This window comes from Rhea pennata, chromosome 2 (assembly GCF_028389875.1).
Source record: "Rhea pennata isolate bPtePen1 chromosome 2, bPtePen1.pri, whole genome shotgun sequence".
NCBI classification, from domain to species: Eukaryota; Metazoa; Chordata; class Aves; order Rheiformes; family Rheidae; genus Rhea; species Rhea pennata.
The window spans coordinates 140,951,435-140,975,814 of NC_084664.1; the positions used below are offsets into that span (position 1 = coordinate 140,951,435).

Genomic DNA, 24,380 nt, shown 5'->3' on the forward strand with positions numbered 1-24,380 from the left:
CACTTTGTCTGAGGCTGCAAACTGTATGTATGTGGTTGGAGGGGACAATGTGAACAGCTGACATAGCTCTTATAATGGCAGATGCACCTCTCTAAAAAGCCAAGAAAGGCTGAGTGAATCCTACTTCTGCTGCATGGCTCTCTCCAACCATGACCAACTGCTTGGAAGAGGCTTTCTAGCTCACCCCAGGCTGACATACTTCTCTCTTCCTAAGGCTGTTTGATCATCCCTGCCCACTGCTGCTCTGTCCCAGGCCCCTATCTGGCACCACACTCCTCTCAGAGTGGGGTCTTCCTCATGGCCATGTAGATGTTAAGAGATTGAGGACAATCTCTGGGTTGCCATTCCTGCACTTTCCCTTCCTGCTCTCCCAAGTCACAGGGGACTGCCTCACAGCTACTGTTCGTTGGTATGTCTTGTTGAGGGACCTCTACTTGGGGCCAAGTTCTCAGGGTTGTGAATATCCTACTTTGTGCCAAGTTCTCCACCACATAGCCATGTAAATATGAAGAGCCGTAAGCAAGATCATTCACAGTGCTTGAGTTCACAGATACCGGAAACCATAGCTCCCAAGAGGCATAAACTTCACCTGGAAGGACCAAAGCTTTAGCCACATTGTAGCCAAGGAGAAGCGACATGAAAGGATAACAGCGAGAGCTGCTGTGGATATGTGCAACATCCTGCCCAAGCTCTCACGGCAGCATCTGCCACTTGCATTCTCCCCACCTGTGGAGCCCACAGGGAACAGCATGAGAGGAGACCTCCCTCTCTGTGAAGGAGGCCCCACAACTGTGGTGGGGCTCTCCTCGTTGCAGCAAGCCCATCCTGGGCAGCTCCTGGGCCCTATGCTGAGGTCCCCCTTTGCCCCTCCATGGGGAACCCCACTCTCCTCATCCTCCCATGCCTGCTGCCCCCAGCACGGGCACCAAGCCCACCCCCATGAGAGTCCCTCATGGGGACTCTCCTCAGCCCCTTGTGCCCACTACTCCTGGCAGCACCTCTGCTGCCAGCACAGGGCATCCAGCCAACCCCCACGGAGGTCCTGGTGCCTGCTGCCACCAGCAGTGCCTGCTGCCCCCGGTGCAGGGCACCCAGCCCGCCCCCACGGGGGTCCCGGCGCCCACCACCCCGGCAGCGCCGCCGTCCCCGGCGCGGGGCACCCAGCCCGCCCCGCGGGGCGGGCCGCGGCTGGGCGGGCCGGGCCGCGGCGGGGCGGGGCGGGCCGCGCCGGGCCGGGCCCGCCCGGGTGCAGTCCCCGCGCCGCGCCGCACCGCCGCGCAGTCCCCGCCGCGCCGAGGGCCGCCGGAGCCGCACGTCGGGCCGCCGCCGTCCCGCCGCCGCTCGCTATGAATGCGCGCCGGGCCCTGCTCTCCGCCGCCTTGCTCGCCAGCCTCCTCTGGGATTTACCGTGCTGCCGCCCGGCGTCCCTCCCCGCCGCTGCGGAGCTCGCCGCCCCCTCCAAGGGCGGGCGGGGCCGCAGGGTGCCGCGGTCCCCCCGGGAGAGCCGCCCGCGGCAGGGGGGACACGCCGGGGGCCGGGCGCCCCCGCGGGCGGAGCCCCACGAGTACATGCTGTCTCTGTTCAGGACCTACTCCATCGCGGAGAAACTGGGCATCAACGCCAGCTTTTTTCAGTCCTCCAAGTCCGCCAACACCATCACTAGCTTTGTAGACCGGGGACGAGGTAAGTTCGCCGGGACACGGCTGCCCCCACCCCCGACGTGCAGACCCTCGCCGCCGCGCTCCGCTGCCGCGGCGCAGCGCGCTGCGAGGCCGCCTTCCCGCGGAGCTGGGAGCTGGACAAGCGGGCAGAGTGTCGCTTTAGCGGTTTTTTTTTTCCTCTTTTCCATAGAAAAGTGGATCTTTGGGTAAATGATGGATTGCTTTGTTTTATTTTAAAGCAATTTGGCCCGCAGCGGTAAACCTGGATTGCAGCGGTCGTAAATGCTGCGTGCGAGAAACACGCGTGTTCGTTTGCGAATCCGCAAGGGATAGTGAAAAACAAACCCCAGATTTGCGGGCGCAGTTTGGGTGTAAATGCAACCTTGAGAAATTGCTCTTCTAGTTTATTTCCGTCTGCCAAAGAAAGGATCTCTCTTATCGCTTCAGCTGTAAGGCAAATATAAAGTTCAGAATGACCGAGGGAAAACATTCGCTGCCCAAAGCTGCTCTAATGTAGAGTTGCTTTATCAGGATTACCTGGGAGAGCACCAGCCGCGACTGAAAGCGCCCGGGCTGGGAAGCAGCGTTTCCTCGGGCTGTCTCAAGTCCCGTCGCTTTAGCTCGCGGAGAGGCCGCTTGAAACGCAGGTAACTCCCGGCCCCGAGCTCCCCCGACGGAGCGGGCAGAGCGCGACTCGCAGCGGGGCTCCGCTGCGGCTGCCACCCCGCCCTCTGCTCGCCGTCTGCTTCGGGGCCGGATCCTGCGCCCATTAAAGCTTTGGGGCTGGCGGGGTTTAGCCCTCAAACCATCCCCAGGCTGTGAGCAGCGGCAACAGGTCTGCAACCTCCGGGCCCTCGGCTCTGCGCTGCCCGAGGCAGCGGCGAGCCCGCGGCAGGCGGAGGCGCAGGTACGACGGGGCGGGCCGCAGCGGGCCCCCCAGGTCCCCGCCGTGCCCCCGCCACCGCAGGCAGCGCCGAGGCCGCGTAGCCCGCTTCAGGGACGCCTCCGCGACGTGCAGCCCGCCCAGGCCCTTGCTCTGCTTTTCCCTCGTTGTTTTGCGTGGCCCGTACTCTGGGCAGCGGGCGGAGGTCTGTTAGGGGTCCAGAGAAAAACAGGACTCCCCTTCCCTGCTACCACTACCAACCCTAACTTTTTTTTTTTTTTTTTTTTTTTTTTTTTTTTTACGTTATCCTGGCTTGCGAACCATTCATGACAGAGTAATTAACTGTTTTTTAATGAGGGTTGTACATTCGCCGCCGCCGCTGCCCCCCTCCCTGTGTTAAGACCCTCCTCTCCGCCGCTGCCCTCTCCCGGGAGCTACCTGCGCGCGGCGGGCCGCGCAGGCACAGCGAGCCGCCGCGGCTGCGGGCTTCAGCAGCCCCTGCCAGCCCCCAAAGCCCTTTCGCTTCCTCCGGTTTACGCCGATTTCTGAGCAAAACGCAGCGCTGAGGAAGCGCCCCTGCAGCTCCCCGAGCTGCTTACTCAGGAAGCAAAACCAAATCCCAGGAAAGCTCTCGGCCTCCTCCCTCCCCCCAGTGGGGAGCCCTCTCCTCGCCTCAGCGCCCCTCAACACGGCGTGGGGCCGAGCTTAGCCCCCTTCCTAACCGCGACCCCGGTGCGGCGCCTGCCTGGGCTTGGGCTGCCCGTCGGGGCCGGCGTGCAAAGTCGGGCCCCCGCCACCCCCGTCGGAAGAGCTCAGCCGTTTGCGAGGGAGAGGGCACAAGGAGATTTACTTTCTGCCTTCGCCTTACGGGGTTTGTTTTTTTCATCATTGTTAAAGGGGACGGGAGGGGACTCGCTTTCTAGAAATAGGGCTTCGAAAGTTCAGCCATAAAAATGACCTCACCTGCTTTCCTCGTAAGAGAGGAAATGGGTGCTAATTCTGCAAGCCGCGAAGGGAAAAAAAAAAAAAAAAAAAAAAAACCGCATTCGAGATCATCTTATTCTTGATAACTAGAAGAAAGACAGTTAATTTAACAAATTTAGCTCATCTTGCTGCATGGGAGATTCTACTCCGGGGGAAGTGATTTGCGAACAGAAGTCCTGGTTTGATTAAGGAAAAGCCTCACTTTTCCCCATTGATTTTGATTTGATGTGTCACAGGCTGTGACCTTCTGCTGGACCTTCTGAGGGTTGCTTAGCATCAAGCCACTGATTGGAGTATTTCAACTCAGTGATCTAATTGAGTGTTCATGTCATAACATATCAAATATTGTCTAGTCTCTCCCATAATGAAGTGGACCAGCCAATGGCACATCACCAAAACTTCAAGAGAACTTCCGTTCCTCTGAAGTGGTAGCTATTTTACTGCCCACCTCCCTGTGGGCTCCTAGCCCAGTTAATTGGCGAGCTGGAGTTGTGCTGCTGATGAACAGTCTTTGCTCGGAGAAAGCGGAGGGGGGAAGTTTCTGTCAATTCATTTGCAGACAATATAGCCTCCCAAATTGACCCAATTAGATGGGCTGCTTTTTACCTAAGCAGGAGTCCTGCAGGAGACGGCCGTGGCCATACCTTGTCTGCTCGCAGGGTATCCTTAATTGCACTATTTCGGGGGATAACAGCTGAGGTAGGAGTATTAAAGCGGCTTTCGGTCGCACCGAGACATGCACTTCCCGAGTGGTTTGGGCTTGTGTGCGTGCCTGTTTCCGAGGGGTTTTCAAGATGAAGTCAGCCAGTGGAAAGGGGCTGTTAAAAAATGAAGCTCGGCAGCCGTTTGCGGGGCGCCCGGGCGCTAGCGGCCGAGCAGAGCCGCAGCGCTGCGCGTTGCGCCCCGACCCTCCGCGAGCATCTGCGTCCCCGGGTAAGACGGGAAGAGTAGCTCGGTGCAGACACCAGCAATCCCTCCTCTTCGCATGCTGTTTCTTCCTTTCCTCCTAGAGCTAATAAGATCACTTTCAGGCTAGGTTGAGAGCGAGGAAAGCCACATCGCGGCATTATCATTTTTTGCAGTGTTAGAAAAAAAATGCAGAAAGGGGGGAGAGGGTTTGCGATTCCCCCTTCTCAACCCCTCCCGCCCCCCACTCGCTCCCCCTTGTTACGGTCGCAAGATCAGACAGGACCTAGCTGAATGTAGGAAAATTACTGTTGGCACATGAAGTAACTCATTAAAACGCAGATGGTGCTCTCGGTGGCCTCGGGACCCCCAGCACTGGAGCTCCACAGTAAGGCAGGACAATTAGCAACTGCAAGGACTCCGCCAGTCAGGAGAAAAGGGAGCGGGAGGGAGCTGCAGAAGAGAGCTATAAACAAGGAAAGCCGCAAGCGCCGAGAAACGCGGCACGGCTCGGGACAACCCGAAAACAAAACATAAATAATCGCGGGGTGAGGGAGCGCGGTTTTCGCAGGGATCTCCCGTGAGAAGCAAACCCCACCGGGGCAGGCTGCCGGAACGTGCGCTCGCGTTTCCCTTTCGTGTCTGCAAACTTTCCCGAACCCGCGTTACCGCGGAGGCTGCTTCGCGTACGAAAAGCTGAGCTCTGAGTATAAGGGAAGGAAATTGAAATTGGTCGAGATCGTCTCATTTCTTTTCCCCCACTACTTTTCTTTATGCAGTTTTGTGCTCCGCTTGAGAGGAATTTTATTCTGATGGGCAGGGGTCCGATGATCGTTATTTCACTATTGCCGTTAGGGCACGAAAGTGGTGAGGAGAGGGGGCAGGAGGAGCAGGAAGGGAAGATCCCACGTGCAGAAGCTGGAAATGGCCCGGCTGTTCATGTAGCGGAAGAAAAGAGCGTAAATCCCACTTGAAATTCATCTAGTGCAACATGTTTATGCAAAACAGCGGGTTTCTGGGTGGACCGAAAGCTGCAATGCAGTGTAATCTGCGCAGCGCCTTTGCCCAGGCAGTGTTGTCGTTGGCAGAAGGAAAATGAAATATAAGCAGGGAAGTATTTTAATGGGGAAGGAGGGAATTCACAACTGTTAATTATTTGGTGACCTTGTATTCGATTAGTTTGAGCCCCTTATAAAAACACTAATGCAGACCAGACGGCCGGAGCGCGGCAGCGAGCAGCCGCCTCCGACGCGAGCCGCGCGCCCGGGTAAGGAGCGAGCGCGGCGGCCGCTGCTCCGCGCCCGCGGAGCGCCGAGCTCCGCAGCGGCACCGGGCAGCCGCGCCCCGCGGAGGGCTGGGGGAGGCGGCCGCGGCTCCGCGCTGCCTCCGCCCGCGGGATTTCGGTTTTTTCTCCCCCCCTCCCGAGGCTGCGGGAATTGAGCGGAGAGCTGAGAGGGGGCGAGGGAGGGAGGGGAGGGAGGAGGTGGGTGCCGCAGGCTCGGTGGGGTCGTTTCCAAAGCAGTTGCCGGAAGACTCTTCTCTCCCTTTTGTCACATTTTGGCTTTGGGAGGGTTTTTTTGTTTGTTTGTTTGCTTGGCACGGGGATTTGGGCAAAGAAGTGAGAGGGGTGGGCAGGGTGGTCTGGGCGAAAGCAGAGCCCCGCCGCTGCCCGCGGCGCAAGGCGCGTCCTCCGCGGTCCTGCGGCTGCGCTGGGGCACAGGTAGCTCCGCAGGGCGGTGCGGGACCGCGGAGCCGCTTCTGCTAGCCGCAAAGGGGTCATTCAAAATGTGTCAGGCAGTTCCAATGGCTCGTTTCGGACTCGAGCCTACGACTTTTATCCATCTACCTATCTGTTTATTTATTTATTTATTACCTAGGAAAACCCATCGGCGGAGCTTGCTGCGAGGCCGCATTTATTTTGCGGGGACGGGAGGATCTTGGTTCCGGGTGGGTTTCTCTCCCGTCGCCCGCGGGGCGATGCCGTGCCGGGGAGCCGGGCAGGCCGGGGGCAGCGGGCAGCCCGCTGCCGCCTCGGCACCGCGGCGCCGGGCAGGGCCGCCGGGCGCCTCGCTGCCCGCATCCTCCTCCTTGTCTTCGCAGTCCTTCAGGCGAAAAGCAGCGGAACGGAGAAATGCTCGTTTCTTTGCGCTCGCTGCCGCGCCGGTTGCGCGGCGGACTGGGGTGGGCTGGGAGTCCCTGCTTGCCTGAAATCTGGTCTCTGAGCGGGAGGGGACGTTTCAGTCCTCGCTGGTTGTGGCCAGATCTGTATGTTGTGCTGATGCATCCCGACACTTCCGGATTTAACGCTCAGAAATATTATCCAAAGCACCCGCTTGCTCTTTTCTTTCTCTCTGAGAGCCGGAAACATTTGGTCCAATTTTTGCAACACGATTTTTTTGTTTGTTTGTTTGTTGTTTTTGTTCAGGAGAACGTGGTTTCTCGTCGGTCCAAGTATTTCGTGTAGCGAAATAGTCGCAAACGGGCGTGGGGACGGTGACTCGGTTAACGTCTCTCGCGACAGGTGGAAACCCTCTAGGGAAGCCCTTCTCCGCCTCCGCACGCCTCGTGGGGCGGCTGCGGGCGGAGAGGGGCTGGCGGCCGCCCGGCACCCGCGGGTCGCCGCGGGCGGGCGCGTGTTGCCGCCGGCGCAGCGCGGGGCCGCGGCCGTCGGGGGCCGCTGGGCGGCTGCGGCTGGAGGCTGCAGTTTGCTGGTGGGATTTCGAAACGAGATAGGCAGCGGCTGTCGAGGAGAGAGGTGGCCAAGGATGCCGTCGGAGAACGAAGGCAGCGTTGCCGGGGCAGAGAGAGCAAAGCGGTGATCAAAGGTATATTGCAGCCATGTAACTCCCCGCTCAGGGGAAAAAAATGGAAACAGCTCTCCATTAGTTTGCTCAGATTTTGGCAGGATTAGGAACTCGTTTTAGAAAGGTGTGGTCTTTCCCAGTTACTTGATAGCGAGGCGAACGAAACATTTAAATCTAATCACCCGATGTAATAAAAAACCACGGCGAGGCAGGCGCTCCAAGATGTGGAATTCAGACTCGGCGAAATACCACACATGGAGAGGCAGCCTCTTGTTTCCACAGCTAGGGTAATGCTCCGAAAGAAATACCTGTCAGCGTTGTGACTCTGCAGACATTGTGTGGGCAGCCCGTCACAGTTACGGGGGATATATGTTTTAATTTCCAGATTATTGTTGAGTGAGCGTCTGCAAAGGGTCTTTAAACTGCAAATGTGCTTTTGGTTTGCGAGTTTAAATATGGCTTGAAAGAGAATTTGGGAATGGGAAAATTCTTCTTGAATGTGGTGTGGGTATAATTTGCAGTGATGTAAAGTTAAGATCTGAGCCCTGATGAATTGGCCGGGAGCCCAGTACCTGATCTGCCATGAAAAGGGAAACTTTGTGTAGCCTTCGTTAACCCCCGGCTTGCCTCGAAGCCCCGGCTGTCTGTTAAAAAGTGAAGCTGAGAAGCAGGAGATGGTTCACACACGGAGTTAAAGGAAACGTCTCAACCCCATAATGAATTTAACCTTGGAGATGATAAAACCGCCGCCCCCGCAAAGCAGAGGAAACCCGCGGAAGAGGCGGGCGGGGGCCCGGCGCAGCCCCCCGGCGGCACGGCCCTTCCCCTGCCCGCCCCCCGAAGCACCGAGGCATGCCTGTTTCCCAGGACACTTCGGGAAGGGCAGATCGTCGTGTGGTTGCTTTCTTCACCCACCATTGACGCATGCTTTAATTCCAGCTAGATCTATTCCCTTTTTCTCCCCCTTCCCCGCCAGTATTTTATTTTCGCCTGAAAAAATAAACAGTGGAGAGTCGAAATAATCATAATACTTATTACGTAACTAACGTTCATCTAAATTAACTTTACAAATATAAACACATCCCTTCAGTCCCTTTTCTGCAATGTGGCTCTCCCCTGCCTGGCTGGATGAGAGATGCCTTTGCTATTCTCTCCAAATGTTTCAGTAACAATAACAACAACCTCAGCTGGCCTGAGAAAAAGGCAGATCTGGAACTGGCGGTTTGAAACCACGCATTTCACCCCAGCCACTTCTTTGGTTTAAAGGAAATAAAATAAAATAAAATAAAGAAGTGCCCGGACGTGTGTGATCCTCACACAAAGGGAGAGGGGAAGCCAGGGTATCCTCGGCGGTCGTTGTTTCCACTCCCTTTGTGTGCTGGGAAGGCAACAACTTCGCTGGAAGAAAGCTTCCGAAAACCAGATCCATCTCCGCCCGAGTCCGGGATACATCAGAGGTTCTGCTTTCTCTTCCCTCCCTCCTCTGTTTTTCCCACCCTCTTGACTGTGCTGGGAACGAGCCAATAATAGTTTAGGATTCTGTATTCATCTGCAATTATTAGGTTACAAGAGTGAATAAATCGTGTTTATCTGATCGGATTCGAGGCTGTTTATTTGAAATAATCGAGATTCCTGCCCCTTTTTGATAAAAGAGCGAGTGACAGGAATTGTATGAGTTGCTGGGAGTTTTAGACCGAAGGGTCGGTGTTACCTAAACCTGGCTTTGCGATCTGCTTATCCAGGGGCACCTTTCCCTCGCCTTCGCCCATCCCCGCACAGTGCCGTGCCAAACAACGCGGAATCCGGAGCGGGAATGAAAATCGTACAAACTCCGCATGGCTACAAGTTCAGAAGACGGTGTTTGAAAGTAGCCTTTAAAAGCACCTTCCAAAAAGTCGCGGATAATCGCAGCATCGGGGCTGACTTACTCCCTACCCCGCCGAATAAGAGCCTGCAGACGTGCCGCTTTCAGCAGCGGGGACCCACGGGGAAACGCGCCCTTCCCCGATTGCCTCCTGTCCAGCCCAGTGCGTGGAAGTCGCCCCCGATGGTGCCGTCCCCCGCGCCGCAGCCGCCCGCCTGCGCGGAGGGCGCGCGGGGCCGCGCTCCCTCCTGTGCGCCCCCGCGCAGAGGGGCTGCTACCCTCCCCCCACCCCATCCCCCCCGCCGAAAGATGCCTCGAAAGCGGAGCCGTGCCCAAGCGCTGCCCAAACGCTGCCCATACCCTAAAGCCGAGGTGGGGTGGGGCAGGGGCTCTCCTGGTCCCCTCGAGGGTTCCCTGCAGTGGAGAAAGTTGGGGGGCAGAGAGCAGTGCTGCAGCTCTGCCGGGGTCGGAGACCTGCCTCCGCCGTCTCCGGTGCCCTCTCCTCCGCTGCGCAGAGAAAGTGAAATGGTGAAATGCGGGGGGGGGGGGGGGGGGGGGGGAAGTAGGGCACTGCTTGAACCCTGCACATTCTTGCTCGAGGAATGCACAGCCCCTTCTGGCTGAAACTCCCAGTCCGGCCCGGGACTCCCTCGAAGAGGGGAAGATGACCCCGGAGCTCTCCCGGGCTGCTAGCCCCCTCGTCCCGCAGCCGGGAGCCGAGCCGGGCTGTCAGCCGCCCCCTCCGGCCCACGGGGGAAGCCGAACCACGACGAGGGGAAAAAAACACCCCCAGAGCGACATGCGACCCGTGGGACGAATCCTGGCCGGGTCCTTGCAATGAATGGAGGCAGCTCCCGCCGGATTTCGCTTTTCTTTTCAGCGGATAGTTTTAGCAGCAGCTGCGGTCGCCAGGGGTATCCTCTCTCTCTCTCTCTCTTTCTCGCTCCTTTTTTTTTTTTTTTTTTTTTTTTTTTTTTTTTTTTTTTTTTTCCAGTGTTGGGTGGATGCATTTTGCAGACTCGGCGGGGCAGGGCTGGCGGGGCCGCGGGAGGAGGCAGGGGACGCCCGCTTCTGCAGGGGACGTGGGAGCGCTCTGCCCGGCGCACCGGCTCTGCTGCTCGCTGTCCTGCCCTGGGGCCGCGGGGACGCTTCTTCCCCGGCAATTCCCCCGATCCCCGTTGAATCCACGCCGCGGTCGCGCTTTGGGGAGCAGGCAGCGGCGCAAGGGGCGACTTTCGAGTACATTAATCCGCATTGATTAACTGTATGTTAATCCGCACTGATTTGTACATTGCTTTGGCATGTCTGAAGGTCTTGGTTTACATAAATCATCCAGCTGTCCCTCCTGCCCCTAAGCAGGCTCCCCCAGAGCTGTCAGGGAGACCTGAAGTTGTGAAATACACTGATTAGAAATAGCAATGACCTTTGAAATCAATAAATAACAGGGAGCTGTGTATTTCTTTAGTCTCCATTTCTACCTCTGGAGCAGACTGAGCTTGGAAAAGCAGCGAGGGGCTGCTGAACAGAGGCTCCAGTGACACTTTTACTATTGAAATATACACAAGCTTTACTAGCTTCTGGGGAAACCCAGGGGCTTTGGGAATTTTTGTATTTGCTGGGTTGTAAACATTTTATTGGAAAGCAGCTCAGGGGAATCTGGTTTGCTTTCTGCGCTGCACTTCGTGCACGAATGTGTCAAAAAAGAAGTCCAGGTTTTTCCTCTTGGAGCAGAATAATGCGTACGGGCACATAACGCGAGCAGCGGCGCGTTACCGCCCCGCACCGCGGCGGCCGGCGGGTGTGCGCGGAGCGGGGACTCGCCGCCCTGCCCCCGGGGCGGCTGCGGCTCCCTCCATCCCTCTCCTTCCTCCTCGCCGCCTCCTCTCCCTGCCGCCCGCTCGGGAGCCGCGGGGAGGGCCGGGGCCGGGGTCAGGGCCGGGGGGCGGCAGGAGCGGCCCTGCGCGCACCCCGCCGCCCCGCCCGCCCTTCCCCTCCCGGGAGACCTCTCGGAAGATCCCCCGGAGTGAAACTGACTGTAATTATTTTTTATCTCGCAGACGATCTCTCGCCCGCTCCCTTAAGGAGACAGAAGTATTTGTTTGATGTATCGACTCTCTCAGACAAAGAGGAGCTGGTGGGGGCCGAGCTGCGGCTCTTCCGCCGGGCCCCCGGCGGCCGCCCGCCGCCGCCCGCCGCCCTCCCGCACATGCAGCTCTTCCCGTGCCTCTCGCCGCGGCCGCTGGACTCCCGCACCCTGGACCTGCGGGCGGCGCCCGCCGCCGGCTGGGAGGTCTTCGACGTGCGGCAGGGCCTGCGGGGGCAGCGGCCCTGGAAGCGAGTGTGCCTGGAGCTGCGCGCCGCGGCGGGCGGCGGGCCGCCGCCGCCGCGCTGGCTGGACCTGCGCAGCCTGGGCTTCGGGCGGCGGGTGCGGGCGCCGCAGGAGCGGGCGCTGCTCGTGGTCTTCACCCGCTCGCGGCGCGGCAGCCTCCTGGGGGAGCTGCGCGCCGAGCCGGGCCCGGCGCCGCCGCCGCCGCCCGCCGCCCTGCGCCTCTCGGCGCGGCGGCAGCGGCGCACCGCCTTCGCCAGCCGCCACGGCAAGCGGCACGGCAAGAAGTCCCGCCTGCGCTGCAGCAAGAAGCCGCTGCACGTCAACTTCAAGGAGCTGGGCTGGGACGACTGGATTATCGCCCCCCTCGAGTACGAGGCCTACCACTGCGAGGGCGTCTGTGACTTCCCGCTGCGCTCCCACCTGGAGCCCACGAACCACGCCATCATCCAGACCCTCATGAACTCCATGGACCCCGGCTCCACGCCGCCCAGCTGCTGCGTGCCCACCAAGCTGACGCCCATCAGCATCCTCTACATCGACGCGGGCAACAACGTGGTCTACAAGCAGTACGAGGACATGGTGGTGGAGTCCTGCGGCTGCAGGTAGCGGGCGGCCCCCGGCGGGAGCCGGGCTCCCTGCGGCCGAGCGGCGGCGGGCGAGGGCCGCCCGCCGGCAGCGGCGTCGGGCCGGGCAGAGCGGCGCCCCCCGGCCGCGGCCCGGCGCCCCCGGCGGCGCCGCGCGACGGGGCGGGCGGCGGCGCGGGGCCGAGGCGGCCCGGGCCGGCCCGCACGCGGGGCCGCCTCCTGCCGCCCGCCCTCCGCGGCCGCGCGGGGCCCGCGGGCGGCGGCGGCGGGCGGCGAGCAGCCCCGGCGCCGCGGTGAGGGACGGCCGCCGCGGCGGGCGGCAGCGAGCGGAGCCGGGAGGCCCCGCAGCCCCCGGGCCGCCTTTATCTGGCGATCTGCGCCTCCTGCCGACGGGGCGGCGGTTCCCCGGGCTGCAGGAGCGGCCGGGGGAGGGAGCGGGAGCAGACGGACCCCCGGCTCGAAGTTTCTCCCAAAAGGGCTGTTTCATTTCTGCCCTCTCTCTTTCACATTCCTGCGAGATTACCGGCCAGAAATAGCCTCCGGCCACTCCCCCCTCCCTCAAAGGAGGAAAAAAAAAGAAGACCAAAAAAAAAAAAAAAAAAAAAAAAGAATTGTTCGGGATTGTAATTACCAGTTAGGTTGTATTTTAAGACAGTGATGAAAAACTGTGAAAAGAGCGAAGTGTTGCGGAAAGCACGGCCGGGGTGAACGGGAACGGAAACTCCTCGGAGTCCGCGAAGAGCGCAGCAATGCAACCAGCAGGTTCGCTCGGAAGCTGCAGCCAGGTAGCTCTGTCAACCTGCAGCAGTATTATGTGCCAACGTCGTGCTGGAAAAGGCATTCATTTATGTAAAATTTCGGTTTCTTCCCCACCTGTGGTCTCAACTATGGCTTCACCTGAGGAAAGTGCACTTCGAAGCATGCCTAGCCCTTTCTTAATGTAACTATGATGTTTGTAGTTTCAGACTTTCCCCCACTGATTTCTAGAATTGTTAGCTTATCTGGTTTTGCAGAGGTACAGACTGGTGGAAAAAAAAAGAGAGAGAGAGAGAGAAGAGAATAATAATATAAAATGATAATAAAAAGACTCGACCAGGAGCAATAATTTAAAATGCACATTTTGCTTTGGATGCACTGTTGTTCATATAAAAGTTGTAAATATTTGTTTATTTAAACAGACTGAAAAGTGCAAAATGGAGATGAACAACATGCATTTCTTTTTTTAAATGTACAAAACATTATATGCACTCAAAATGTTATTATTTCTAATATTTTTTAAAGTTTATATTTGAGTTGTACAGAATTAAGCATTAATCAAATATTTCATTCTTACTTAACATTATCATTTCCTTAAAATATTATTACAAGATTTAAATTCTGTGCTAATAATGGAGAAAATTTTTTTTTACTGTCTACCTCACTATAATGCAAGTATTTACAACTCTAAAGTTATCTGAGGTAAATCAATATTCAAAACATTTTTACAATACACCTTTACTGGACGATACTACAACTTTTACTGTATTATTAAACTTTTTTTTTTCAAAAAGTCATCTTGCTTTTATATGTTCTATTATTTTATTAAGTAATTATGAGTTCTCAAGTAAACATTGGCATCAGTTGTAAAATGCTGTTGGGTTAAGTTGCAGTAAGTGCCACTTGAAGACTTACCTAAAGCCATTCTTCCTATCTGAAGACTTTTTGTATGCTCATAAGATCTTTAGTTTCCTCTTTGGTATATGCTGGTGGCATAAGTATGCAAGAAGTTGCATTATAATTTTATACATTTTATGCAGTGATTTATGTTAATATAATTGGGGGAATGCATTAAGCGGAAAAATTTCAGGCAAGCATTTGTAAATACCATCTGTACCGGGCATGTTTATATACACTGTATTATGATGACAAGCAAAAGATAATGAATGTTTTATAAATGATATTTATTTTTGATGCAATGGGTAATATATTTATTAAATATTTCCTGGTTATCTCTTAGATTATGAAGAACTATTCAATGTTTCACTAAGAGAAGAATTGCAGTCCTCTCTCATAACAATGCGTGCAGAGGCCCCGGTGTGCTGCGGGTGCAGGCAGCGTGGGGCTCTTAGCTGGAGTCTCTTAAAAGAAAGGTTCATCTCAAATGCACAAGAGCTGAAAGAGCCGCTCACCTTGTAGCAACTGTGGAATGTGTTTGAAAACAAGGTTCTTTTCATGGCAAGTGGAATTTTTACCAGATCACAAGATCTGATCTCACACGTTTTTCTCTGGCAAACGCTCACTCCCTTGGACTCGGACTTGAACAAAGGATTTCAGAAATGGACCCGGCAGTTTGAATACTGGCAGCTGAGAGACCACTACAAGGGTCCAGCTTTACTTTGTGTGCAACTTCCAGAGGAATACTTCTGCTTAGTATTTCATATAGTGTTTCAAATTTGTGACTAAAAGTGAGTTTGGGAATAGCCGCTTTAAAAAGAGCTTTAGTTTTAAAGCCCAGGTCACTGTTTGTCAGCAGCTAGTGGCATGCTGGCTGTTGTGAAAGTTGATTGCTGCTCCGACTTAACTGGTTTTCTATGCAGGGTTCCACTCTGGATCGAGTGTCCACTCTCATTATAATCTCAATGGAAAGCAATGGAAAAATGGCATGAAGAAAATCTGCGTCCTCAAAAAGCTGGAATAAACTCCATAATGAAAGGCAATCAAGATAGATAAGATGTCATAAACTGGAAATGACCATGATGTAAAAATCTGAAGTGTTACAAAATTCACAGATAGCAAAGCATTTAAAGGCAGAATGAATCATCTCTTAATTTCACTGTCCGGTGAGCAAATAAAGCATTGGATGTATAGACAGTGCTTCAGCTAAAATAATACACTGTGCTTTTCAACACAAGTTCCTTTTAGTATAAAAACAATATTGCTTCTATTACAAATGATTACATCACATGCTTACTAGCAAGCTTTCCTATCACTGAGCTGTCTTTTCTGATACACCTCAGAAGTTGTACTGGGGAATTTCATCAGACAAAATACACCTCTGAGAGGCCTGAGAAATCTCTCCAAAGAGGAAGTCCTCAAAGCAGCAGCAGTGAAGATTTTGCTGTCTTGGATGTACATTGAAGAGCTATTTGTACCTTTTCCTATGTTAGCTGATTTTGGGGAAACATTTTTGATGGCCAGAAAAGATTTTAAAGTCCTTTGTCCCAAGTGGCTGTGCTTATTGACCTCCAGGCAAGTAAGAGGACCTGAAAAGGCACAAAAATGGCCAGAATCTGGAGTACCTATTTTGGAGACAAACCTTTTGGATTTTACTGTTAGAAGAGAGGAAATGCTGACCTTTTTGAGCATATCTTTTGGATACTGTAGTTATTTTAACATTATCTAAACCTATTTTGGCAAGTCTACTATTCCTAAAGATGGAATCTCTGTTCATTTCCTTTTTTAGTTCTGTAATATTCTTTTGTACAAAACCGAGAAGGAGCAGTACAATTTTGAAAAGGAGATGTGTAAAGATAGAGCAAAGCTGATAGATTGTCTTTCCTTCCTTGCGCCTCCCTTCCTCTCTCCCTCTCTCCTGCCCTCCTCCCAAGTGCTCACCAGTGAACTGAACAAAGAATACCAGTGATTATTTTTTCAACTTTTACCACAAATGCTGAAAGCCTTTGTTACTGAGCAATCCAAATATGATAATTCAATGGAGGTGTAGCTCTAATCTCTTTGTCCCACCAAAGTAATATTAATTTTCTTTTCCATTTCTCAACTCCCCATGCTCAAAATCATATTCAAAAAGGGAAAATAATTTCTTTTATTATGTTGCTGGCCAGAAGAGGGAGCAGAATCTATTAAGTAGTGGGAATAGATACCAGCAAATAAAAGACAGCTGAAGTGAGCCTGGCTGATTGTGTGATGTGTATCAGCAAACATTTCGTAATTCATCGATCTCACTGACTGTTGCTCAAATGCAAGAAAACCACTGACACTTCCTTGAATTATAGGTATGCAATAGAACAACTAAATAGAGCGTATCTGCATGAAAAAAAAGAATAGGGCTTAAGCTCTTCCTTTGTAAGTGCTGCTCCTCCTTTCTAGACTCCAAACTCTCTCTTACATTGACTTAAGGGGGGCTCTTGTAACTCTGTAAATGATTTGTGTGGAAAAATAGTGGAACACCCCCTATGCACAACTGGAAGGGCCAGTCTTCTTCCTCACTATCTCCATGCTGATAAGAGGTCAGTTTACTGAAATGTGCAAAATAAGCATGTTTATTTTTAAATGTGTAGATGTGAGACCGGAAGAACCTCAAATGTTAGCTGGGGGATGGAGCTGATCATATTGCATAAAACATGTTTCTTTTTAATCTCTTAATCTTTGCTTCAAAAGTCCATCTGAAGCCTTGAGAAAGTCAAATGACTGAAATTTATACTTGTCAATCATTCAGAGTCTAGGCAGCAAAACAGTGGATTTCAATAGCATATATTTTTTCTGCTATATAGAGGCCCATGTGCTATAAAGGAGTTTAGAGTGGGGTTCTTTTGTCAGCATTCAGCTCTATTATACAATTAGTTTTCCAAATATTTGCTCTTGTTTCTTTAAAATGTCAGACTGGTTGTAAATTGTGGATGTTCCAGCTGTTCATTACTGTGAGAGAGGAGAGTCAACATAGTATCACTCCTGTGCTCATCGTCTGCCTATTTCTTGATGACTACAGCCCTGAAAAGTACCACTTGTCCAATCAATATTAGTTAATATGCATTATAATTTAGCACATGATATTGCTGGGAATGAAAAAAGGTTCTCCAAATGTTTTAACCTGAGCTAATCTTACACTGCATCAGGCTGGAGCAGCGTACGAGATGCTATGTTCAACCATGTGCTGGCATTTTGGCCACCTCAGTCTGTCACAAAACTAGAATTGGTTTTAACAACATATACAGTCAACCCTTTTCCTGGAACTAGAAAGTCTGGAATTAGAGTGGGGACTTTTATCTCCCAAGGCTACTTTTTTCTACTAATAACTTTCTTTTCTTTCTTTTTTTTTTTCCTTTTTTTTTAAAGACTTTTTGGAGAATTTTCATCCTGCAGACCATTGTTCTGTGGAAGATGATTATTTTTCTGACTGTAAGAATTTTCATACACTTAATACTTAGGGGAATACTAGGGTAGAATAAGTGAGAACAATCCTAGGCACCAACCTGCCAATCTAACGATGAGGGCTTTGAACTGGCTAAGAAAGAGCTCAAGTAAAGAAGAAAATTGGTGGTTTGGTTGACAATTCATTTCTAGGGTGGAAGTGGGAAATTGCAGGAGGGCCATAGAAGAACAAAAGGAATAACATAAGGGCAAACAGCCAAACATCTGAGATGCCTTTACACTAATGCTAAGAGTATGGAGAATAAACAGGAAGAACTAGAAGTCTTGGGATACAACAAAGGCTACAGTTTAATCAGCCATCACACAGACTCAGTGGAATAAATTGTTGCACTTGAATATTAGCAGAGAGAGTATAATTTGTATAGGAAGGACAGTCAGAAAAAAGGGAAGAGTATTATCTGGTATATTAGGAATGTGTGTAAGGCCAGAAAGAGGGGAGGGACAGACTTGTTAAAGATAAAATGGAGAGGAACTGTAAAGTTCTCCTAGCGATTACTTAATGAGGAGGAGGAGGAGGTCAATGGTAACATTTTTCGAGCAACTACTGGGAGTGTCCAGAGGATAGGAGGTAGTGGTAATCGAGCACTTTATCCAACCAGATATTTGCTGGAAGAAAACAACAGCAAAACACAGACAGTTTCTCAAGTTTTTGGAATGTGTTGGGACAACTTTTTGTTTCAAACAGTGGAGGCAGTTACAGGAGACATGGCCAGATAAGGCTATGATAGATATGGGTAATAAAGAGGAACTTGCTGGAAGGTGATTGGAGCTCATGTGTCTGTGGATTGAGAGGAGAAGAGCGACACTAAATGATTCCTATAAGCAGATTTCCATAATTCCTGGGAGCTGGTGGGGAAGGTTCTGCAGGGAGGAACTGGAAGGAGAAAGGAGTTGAAAGGCAAGCTGGAAAAGGGCCCTATATTAAAGCCCTATAAGAAGCCGTCCTGCTGGGACAGCATAGTAAGAAATCAGGGACACTGAGTCAAGAGCTGACTGGTCATCTGAAAACAAGGAAGCAACTCACAAAAAGTAGAAAAAGTCTAATGACCATTAAAGGTACTAGAAATAGGAATAAGAAGAAAAGAAAGAAAAGGATTATCACTTCTCTAGAATGGTGAACAAAGGACAAATGACACAGAGCAAAGTCTGGAGCACCTTATTCTTTGCAAATAAGGGATACCTGGTATCAGAAGCCTAACACAATTAAAGATAGCAAGAGAACTGAAAGCCAGGCCAGCTCAGGGAAAAAGGGTGAAAGAATGTCTGAATAAAATATTCAAAGCAGGAAGCCCTGATGACATTTACTCTGGCATAATCAAAGAAATAAGCATAGCCACTTTTGAAATACTAAGAATTATCTTTAAGAACATATAGAAGAATGACAAAGTACCAAGAAGTTACACATTAGCCAACTTGCCTCAAATACTTTGAAAAATACTGAAAAAATGCTTGATAAAATAGCAATCACAGAATAATAATATGATAAAGACATCCAACATTAATTTGTACAGAATAAATCATATCCAGCTAGTTTCCTTTTCTTCTTTGATAAAGGTGAAGTGAAACTCAAACACTTAAGAAGAGGGAGTTCTAAATTATCTTCCTACATTAAAGAAGTTGTTTGGGATATAAATAATGAAATGTAATAGTAACAAGTGCAAAATATTACACTTAACAAGAGATAATCTTATGCATAAGATGCACAGTGGAAAATTTGGCTAGATAATGCTTCTCCAGAAGAGAATCTAGTCTTTATAGTGGAATAAAAATCTGCATATGAGTTAACAAAACAATGCTGTTGCCCTATTCCAGGATAAAACAACTGGGCCATTATACGTAAGATGTGGTAAATATTCTATGGTGCTTTGAACTGATGAGGGTTCACATAAAGCTCTGTGTTCAGTTTTAGACAAAATGCTTTCGCAGGTCATTTTCTGATGTCTTCTAGGCCGTCGGTGGCCAGCTGACTGCAGACTGAATAGCACTGCCTCATCATTGAGTGTATCAGGCATGACAGCTGGATATGTAAGACAGGGCAGCTCGCGCCTGTGTTGTGCTAGAGTCCACAAAGAAGGCTTTCTTTGGCTTCTTTCTCTCCATGTTCTGGGAAGTATTTTGAGAAATGACTACCAGGATGGGCCTTGCTTGGTCCGTCGCAAGAAGGGGCAGTGTGGCTCCCAGGACCTCCGTTCACAGAGCACTCCCTACAGCATTGCAGCTCATAAGGTCTTTTCATCGTTAACTGCCGGAGACCAAGGAGATTTGGATGCCATGGCACTCCTAAAAATTCTCTTATGCACTCCTCTGCAATTAACTCCCTTGAGAAATACAGGCCTAAATTTTCCTCTTAAAGTGGGAATAAGGGGATTTATTGCAATGCCTATTGTGGCACCTAAACTGGACAGTACTCCTGCGGAGATGTCATTAGTACTGAGCAGAATGGAATAAAGGTCTCCCATAGCTTTATATAAGGCATTCTGTTTAATACAGCCAGCTGAATGCTTGAGAATAAGATCCTTTGTTCAGTGCTACTCCAGCAGAGTCCTGTACTTGGTAAGAGTCTCTTGTTGTTATCATAAAACAAGCAATGGTTTATGGCATGACAACAATGTGCTATTTTGATGGGCTTCTGTGAATTTACTAGACTTAAGCTGCTTTTGATGCTGATATGTTCAAATGAGACCAAAAAACCCCAACTTCCTCAAAAAAAAAAAAAAAAAAGTTATCTCAACTTTCCAGCAGATATTGCGCACCCGACACTGTTCATGTACTGCAGCTCACTCAGATACTTTTCAGAGACTATTCTCTGTCCTCAAGCATGTTAATTTGGAATTTTTCTTGTTCTGTTTGTCATTTACTGCTCATATTGGTTCATGTGATGAACTCTGCAGAGGAGATTTGGGTCCTATTGTGACTGGCCAGGTAAAAGCACCCAGAAACCTCTGGTTTATTGTGTACCAGAAATTCTGCAAACTTGAGAGAAACCAGGTCTTGAATGTGTCTGTGTCAGGGCCTCTGAACAGCAGTGAATCGAAACTTGCTAATCAGTCTGTCCTTATATCTGTTTCCCTACTAAGATCAGCACTGAGTATGCCTCAGGCTCCCAAATGTTCATTGCTTCATTCTGTTATTTCAGAGTGAACTAAATTACTGCTGTCACCCAGAACTGGAATTCTATAAAACACCCTGCTGTTCCTCTTTGCCAATATGTGACAACAAGCCCTATTAGCAGACTATTTCTATTCACAGTGCTGATATTATACTGCTCCTCATATCTATCATTCCATTGCTGTTTCTTTCTGCTCTTGTAGACCCGTGTTGCACAAACCTATTTAACCTGGGACGTACCTCTGCCAAAGATGCCTCTGCTGGGAGACAGTGCAAAAAACCTAATCACTGACAAAGCAGGCAGCAAAGCCGTCAAACATAAAACATCAGGTCTGACTGAAAGGTTTGGGGAGAGATAGAGGAAATAAAGAAGTCCTATTCATCATTTAAGGACTTCTCAAGTATTTCTGACTTTAAATTTCTTCCTAAGCAGAAATGTGCATCTTTGAGAGGTGAAGAATGCTCTGAGAGGGACTAAACCAGGTAGGATCACCCTGGGGCCATTAAAAGTGCACCAAACATTTTGAAAATGTTGACATTTTCTTAAAAAAATCACAAAACCCTTTCTATATTTCCTGTGGAATTTTCTCTTGGCCCAGCTGACTAGTCATAACAGTTGTCTGTGCAACTGACTGTCTTTATGACACAGGAAAAATTTCTGAATTTTTCCATATTGTTGTGTAGTAGAATTTGGAAGGACATCTACCCCTAGCTGTCTTTAAAGTATTGCACTGTTACAAGATTTAAAAGAGTTAAAGTAGCCCAGAGAAGGCCTTACATATGCTTTTTATAGCTTGATACTCCTAGTGTGTCTGCTTACACTGCTAACTCTGGTGTCTGTTCTGCCTGCTCTTAGCAACCACCAGGACACATTCATCCCCATGAAGGTGGTGGCTCTGTGCACCATAGGAGCAAGGGACAAGCTTACTGAACAGCTTCTGCTTCAATGTGAGGACAGCAATCGATGATGAAGAGCAGTGCCTCTGTCAGAAAGCATGACGTGCGGCTTATCCTGGCATGGCAGTGGAGCGACCCTGGGGATACAGCGGTTGCTGAGGGACATCCAAATGTACGCTAGACAGGAAGGAGTTAACTCTCAGCTCACAGCTGCACACAGCCCAGAACAGCTGAGATGCAAAAGGGATTTTAGGGTCTCCAGCTTCTGTGTTCCCAGCCTGAAACAGACTTAAAAAAAATCTTGATTTTTAGCAGCTTTGATGCTCAGACCATTTTATATGCCAAGCTCCCTTCAGATCTCCCAAATTAGGCTTCCCAAACATCAACCAGCAACACCTGGTGTTGGAGTTGTCTGTGGGAGTTAACAAAATTAAAAAACCTTAAAAAATTTTAATCTTAAAGCCCCACGTGTGAAAGCTTCTGTCTGGAGGAGGTTCCCAGGAGATGAGGCACATGTTTTTGCTGAGGGCCAGCATGCGCGGCTTGTTTTGAGGATTTGTGCAAGGCTCAGTTGGTGACGAGCCTTCATATGGCCCTGTTATCATGGTGCAGGAGGGGGTTAATGTCACCTGTGCTGCTGGGGCAGTGACTGCAGTGAGTGGACAAAACGCACTGCTATTAATCTAGAAAAGCAACGTGAGTTTTGGTTTTCCTAACCATTACAGAGGAACATTGCATAGCAGTATTGTGAGAGGGGGAAGATACGCTTTTTAAAGCAAATCTGGAATTAGGGCACATAGATACTGCTGTCCTAGGGAATGCAGGAGAGCCCTGATCAATAGCTGGGACTGACAGAGCTGAGGATCTATTCCCACTAGAAACGGACTCTGACTAAGCTCTTGGAGAAAAATAATACTCGTCTTCAATGATAGACAAAGTATATTAATGTGAAAAGTTGACATGCAATCCAAACTTTGGACAGCTCTGCCTCTCTTAAGCCATGTGTTTGTGATAAGTAAATAATACTTAATGGCCAGCAGTAACTCTGCAGACCTAAATATTTGGCTGCCTGTGTATTTCACAAGAAGTTCCACTGATTTTGAAAGGTCACACAAATGTAACAGCTTGGCCCAGATGTGAAAACCAAAGCGACTTTATTAGTGCTGTGGAGTAGCAAGCCACTAGGTCACCTTTAGATTTTAAAGCTATTACTCATTTGTTTGTTAGACTGGCTACATCTAGTAATTATTTCTATGCAATTACTAAGTCTAGGCCAATACATGCTTCTGTATCATCTGTAAACTGTCTGAGGAAGAAAGGATCCTTTTCCTTTTCATTTTTAAACTCTTCCTCATTGAAAGAGGGGTCTGGAAGGAATGTGAGACTAAAAGCCTCATTCTGGCTCCGAGCATTAGAAAACAGTGGAGAGGAGAGATCATCCCACTTAAACTGCAAGGCTTGGATTTTGCATGGGTTGTGGTCTTTCTAATGCAATGCACTTGAGAATTTGCAAAAAAAAAAAAAAAAAAAAAAAAGACATAAAAGTCAATTCAACCAGGTCCAGAAGAACGTGCAGGATGCAGAGGGTATCACTGGTGTAAAGCCCCCAGCCCAGTTTCTGCACCGAAGAGCAGCAATGCTGCATGTCCCTGGCCATCGATCTGCTGCTGCATCTGTTCCCAGGTGCTGGCTTGGGTGCAGGTGCTTTCCTGGGCACAACAGGGGCCCGTAGTGTTTTCCTGTCTCAGGTACTGCTGTGGGGCTGGCTATAGCCTGCCCCAGATCTTGCTGTTGCTCTGCCACCTAGACACTGACCCTTGCCTGGTCCAACAGGTAAGAGAGGGAAGGAGCTGCTCGAGGACTGCGAAATGAGATGAGGGCAGGAAGATCAGAGTGAGGAACTCGAGGGAGGTGAGGGGTAAAGAGCAGAAATTTGAAGGGAACCAGGCTTTCAGAGTTCATGGCTCCTCTCTGATTCCCAGCTACGAGACATGTTAAGGCTGGTTTATCCTTGCGTCTGCTGACACAAGACAGCTTTAAATCAGGCTTACCTGACCACTGGAAGAGGCCCTCCGTGCAAGGGAACCCTTTTGTGTGGCTGAAACAATACACGTTACAGCCCCACACAGACAGAGCCTGGGAACATGCAAAGAAGGGCAGAGGCAAGGCTCCCTCCTGCCAACGCCTTGCTGCTCTGGGAATTGCAGACTAAGTTGCAGCAGCCTTCAGGTGGCTCTGGATTACAGGGAGAACTGTCCTGCCCCACAGAAGCCCCAGCAAGTGGGGCGACGCCATGCTGCAGCTTTCCCGCTCCTACTGCGAGCCAATCCCACCGCAGGCTGCATCCTAAGGGACAGCACCAGCTCCCCACTGCTGGGATCCAACGCAGACAGATCCTGGCCAGGGCACGTCTGCCCAGAGCCCACTGTCGCTGAAGGATTGGCTCTTAGACCCACCACATTCGAGTATAACACAGTATGGTTTTGTGTTCTGGTTTATGCTGTGCATGCAACAGAAAAGCAATACACTGCATCACAGACCAAGAATTTTTCCCTCTGTAACCAGAGCTTGCTTTCTTTTGCTCTCTGGAGTTACAGTGATGTCCTTCCAAGGAGGATATCTGTGCAAGGCTACAGGGATTATGCCTCTGCTTTCCTAAAACAGAGAGAGGTGAAAACTATACCCATAAAAACTAAAATTCCTTACAAAGGGAGTTATCTGAGTGGGTGAGTCACTGACAATTTGAATGCAAAAATAGTGTGATCATCTTTCTTATATTTATCCTGGCACGTGAATTCAGACAAAATGTCAGAGTGCAAAAAAAAGACAAAGATAGGGAGCTACTGAATCTTATGTTTAGTTTAATAAAACAGTTCATGAGGAGAAACTGGGAGATCTCATGCATGGTCTCCGTTGGCCTGGGTCCACAGCTGCCTGATTTATTGCAGCTGAGGATCTTTCTCTAACTGCTCTCTTCTTGGATAAATGTAGCATTAGTCAGGACTATTGATACCTCTGTGCTGCCATGGATGGGCATCCTATATAAAATCTAACAGATAGCAAATGAGGAGTAAAATTTAAAGCAATGAATGTAAGCATTCAACTAACCACTTCCTCTAGCCCATTGCACCAAAGCGCTTTGCACCTTCGCTCAGAATGGTCCAATCTCAACAGCCATGTGCTTGATCCAAACCCTATGAGCTGCTTTCTCC

The 24,380-nt window shown here is 50.5% G+C and overlaps 1 protein-coding gene across 1 annotated transcript; it reads left to right on the top strand.

The window, feature by feature from the left end:
- The first annotated feature begins 1,307 nt into the window (after window positions 1-1,307).
- Window positions 1,308-12,082, top strand: GDF6 (growth differentiation factor 6). Its single transcript, XM_062568339.1, has 2 exons — window positions 1,308-1,683; window positions 11,160-12,082. Exons 1-2 carry the CDS (start codon window positions 1,347-1,349, stop codon window positions 12,035-12,037), a joined length of 1,215 nt encoding a protein of 404 aa, XP_062424323.1. The 5' UTR covers window positions 1,308-1,346; the 3' UTR covers window positions 12,038-12,082.
- Window positions 12,083-24,380: the final 12,298 nt, after the last annotated feature.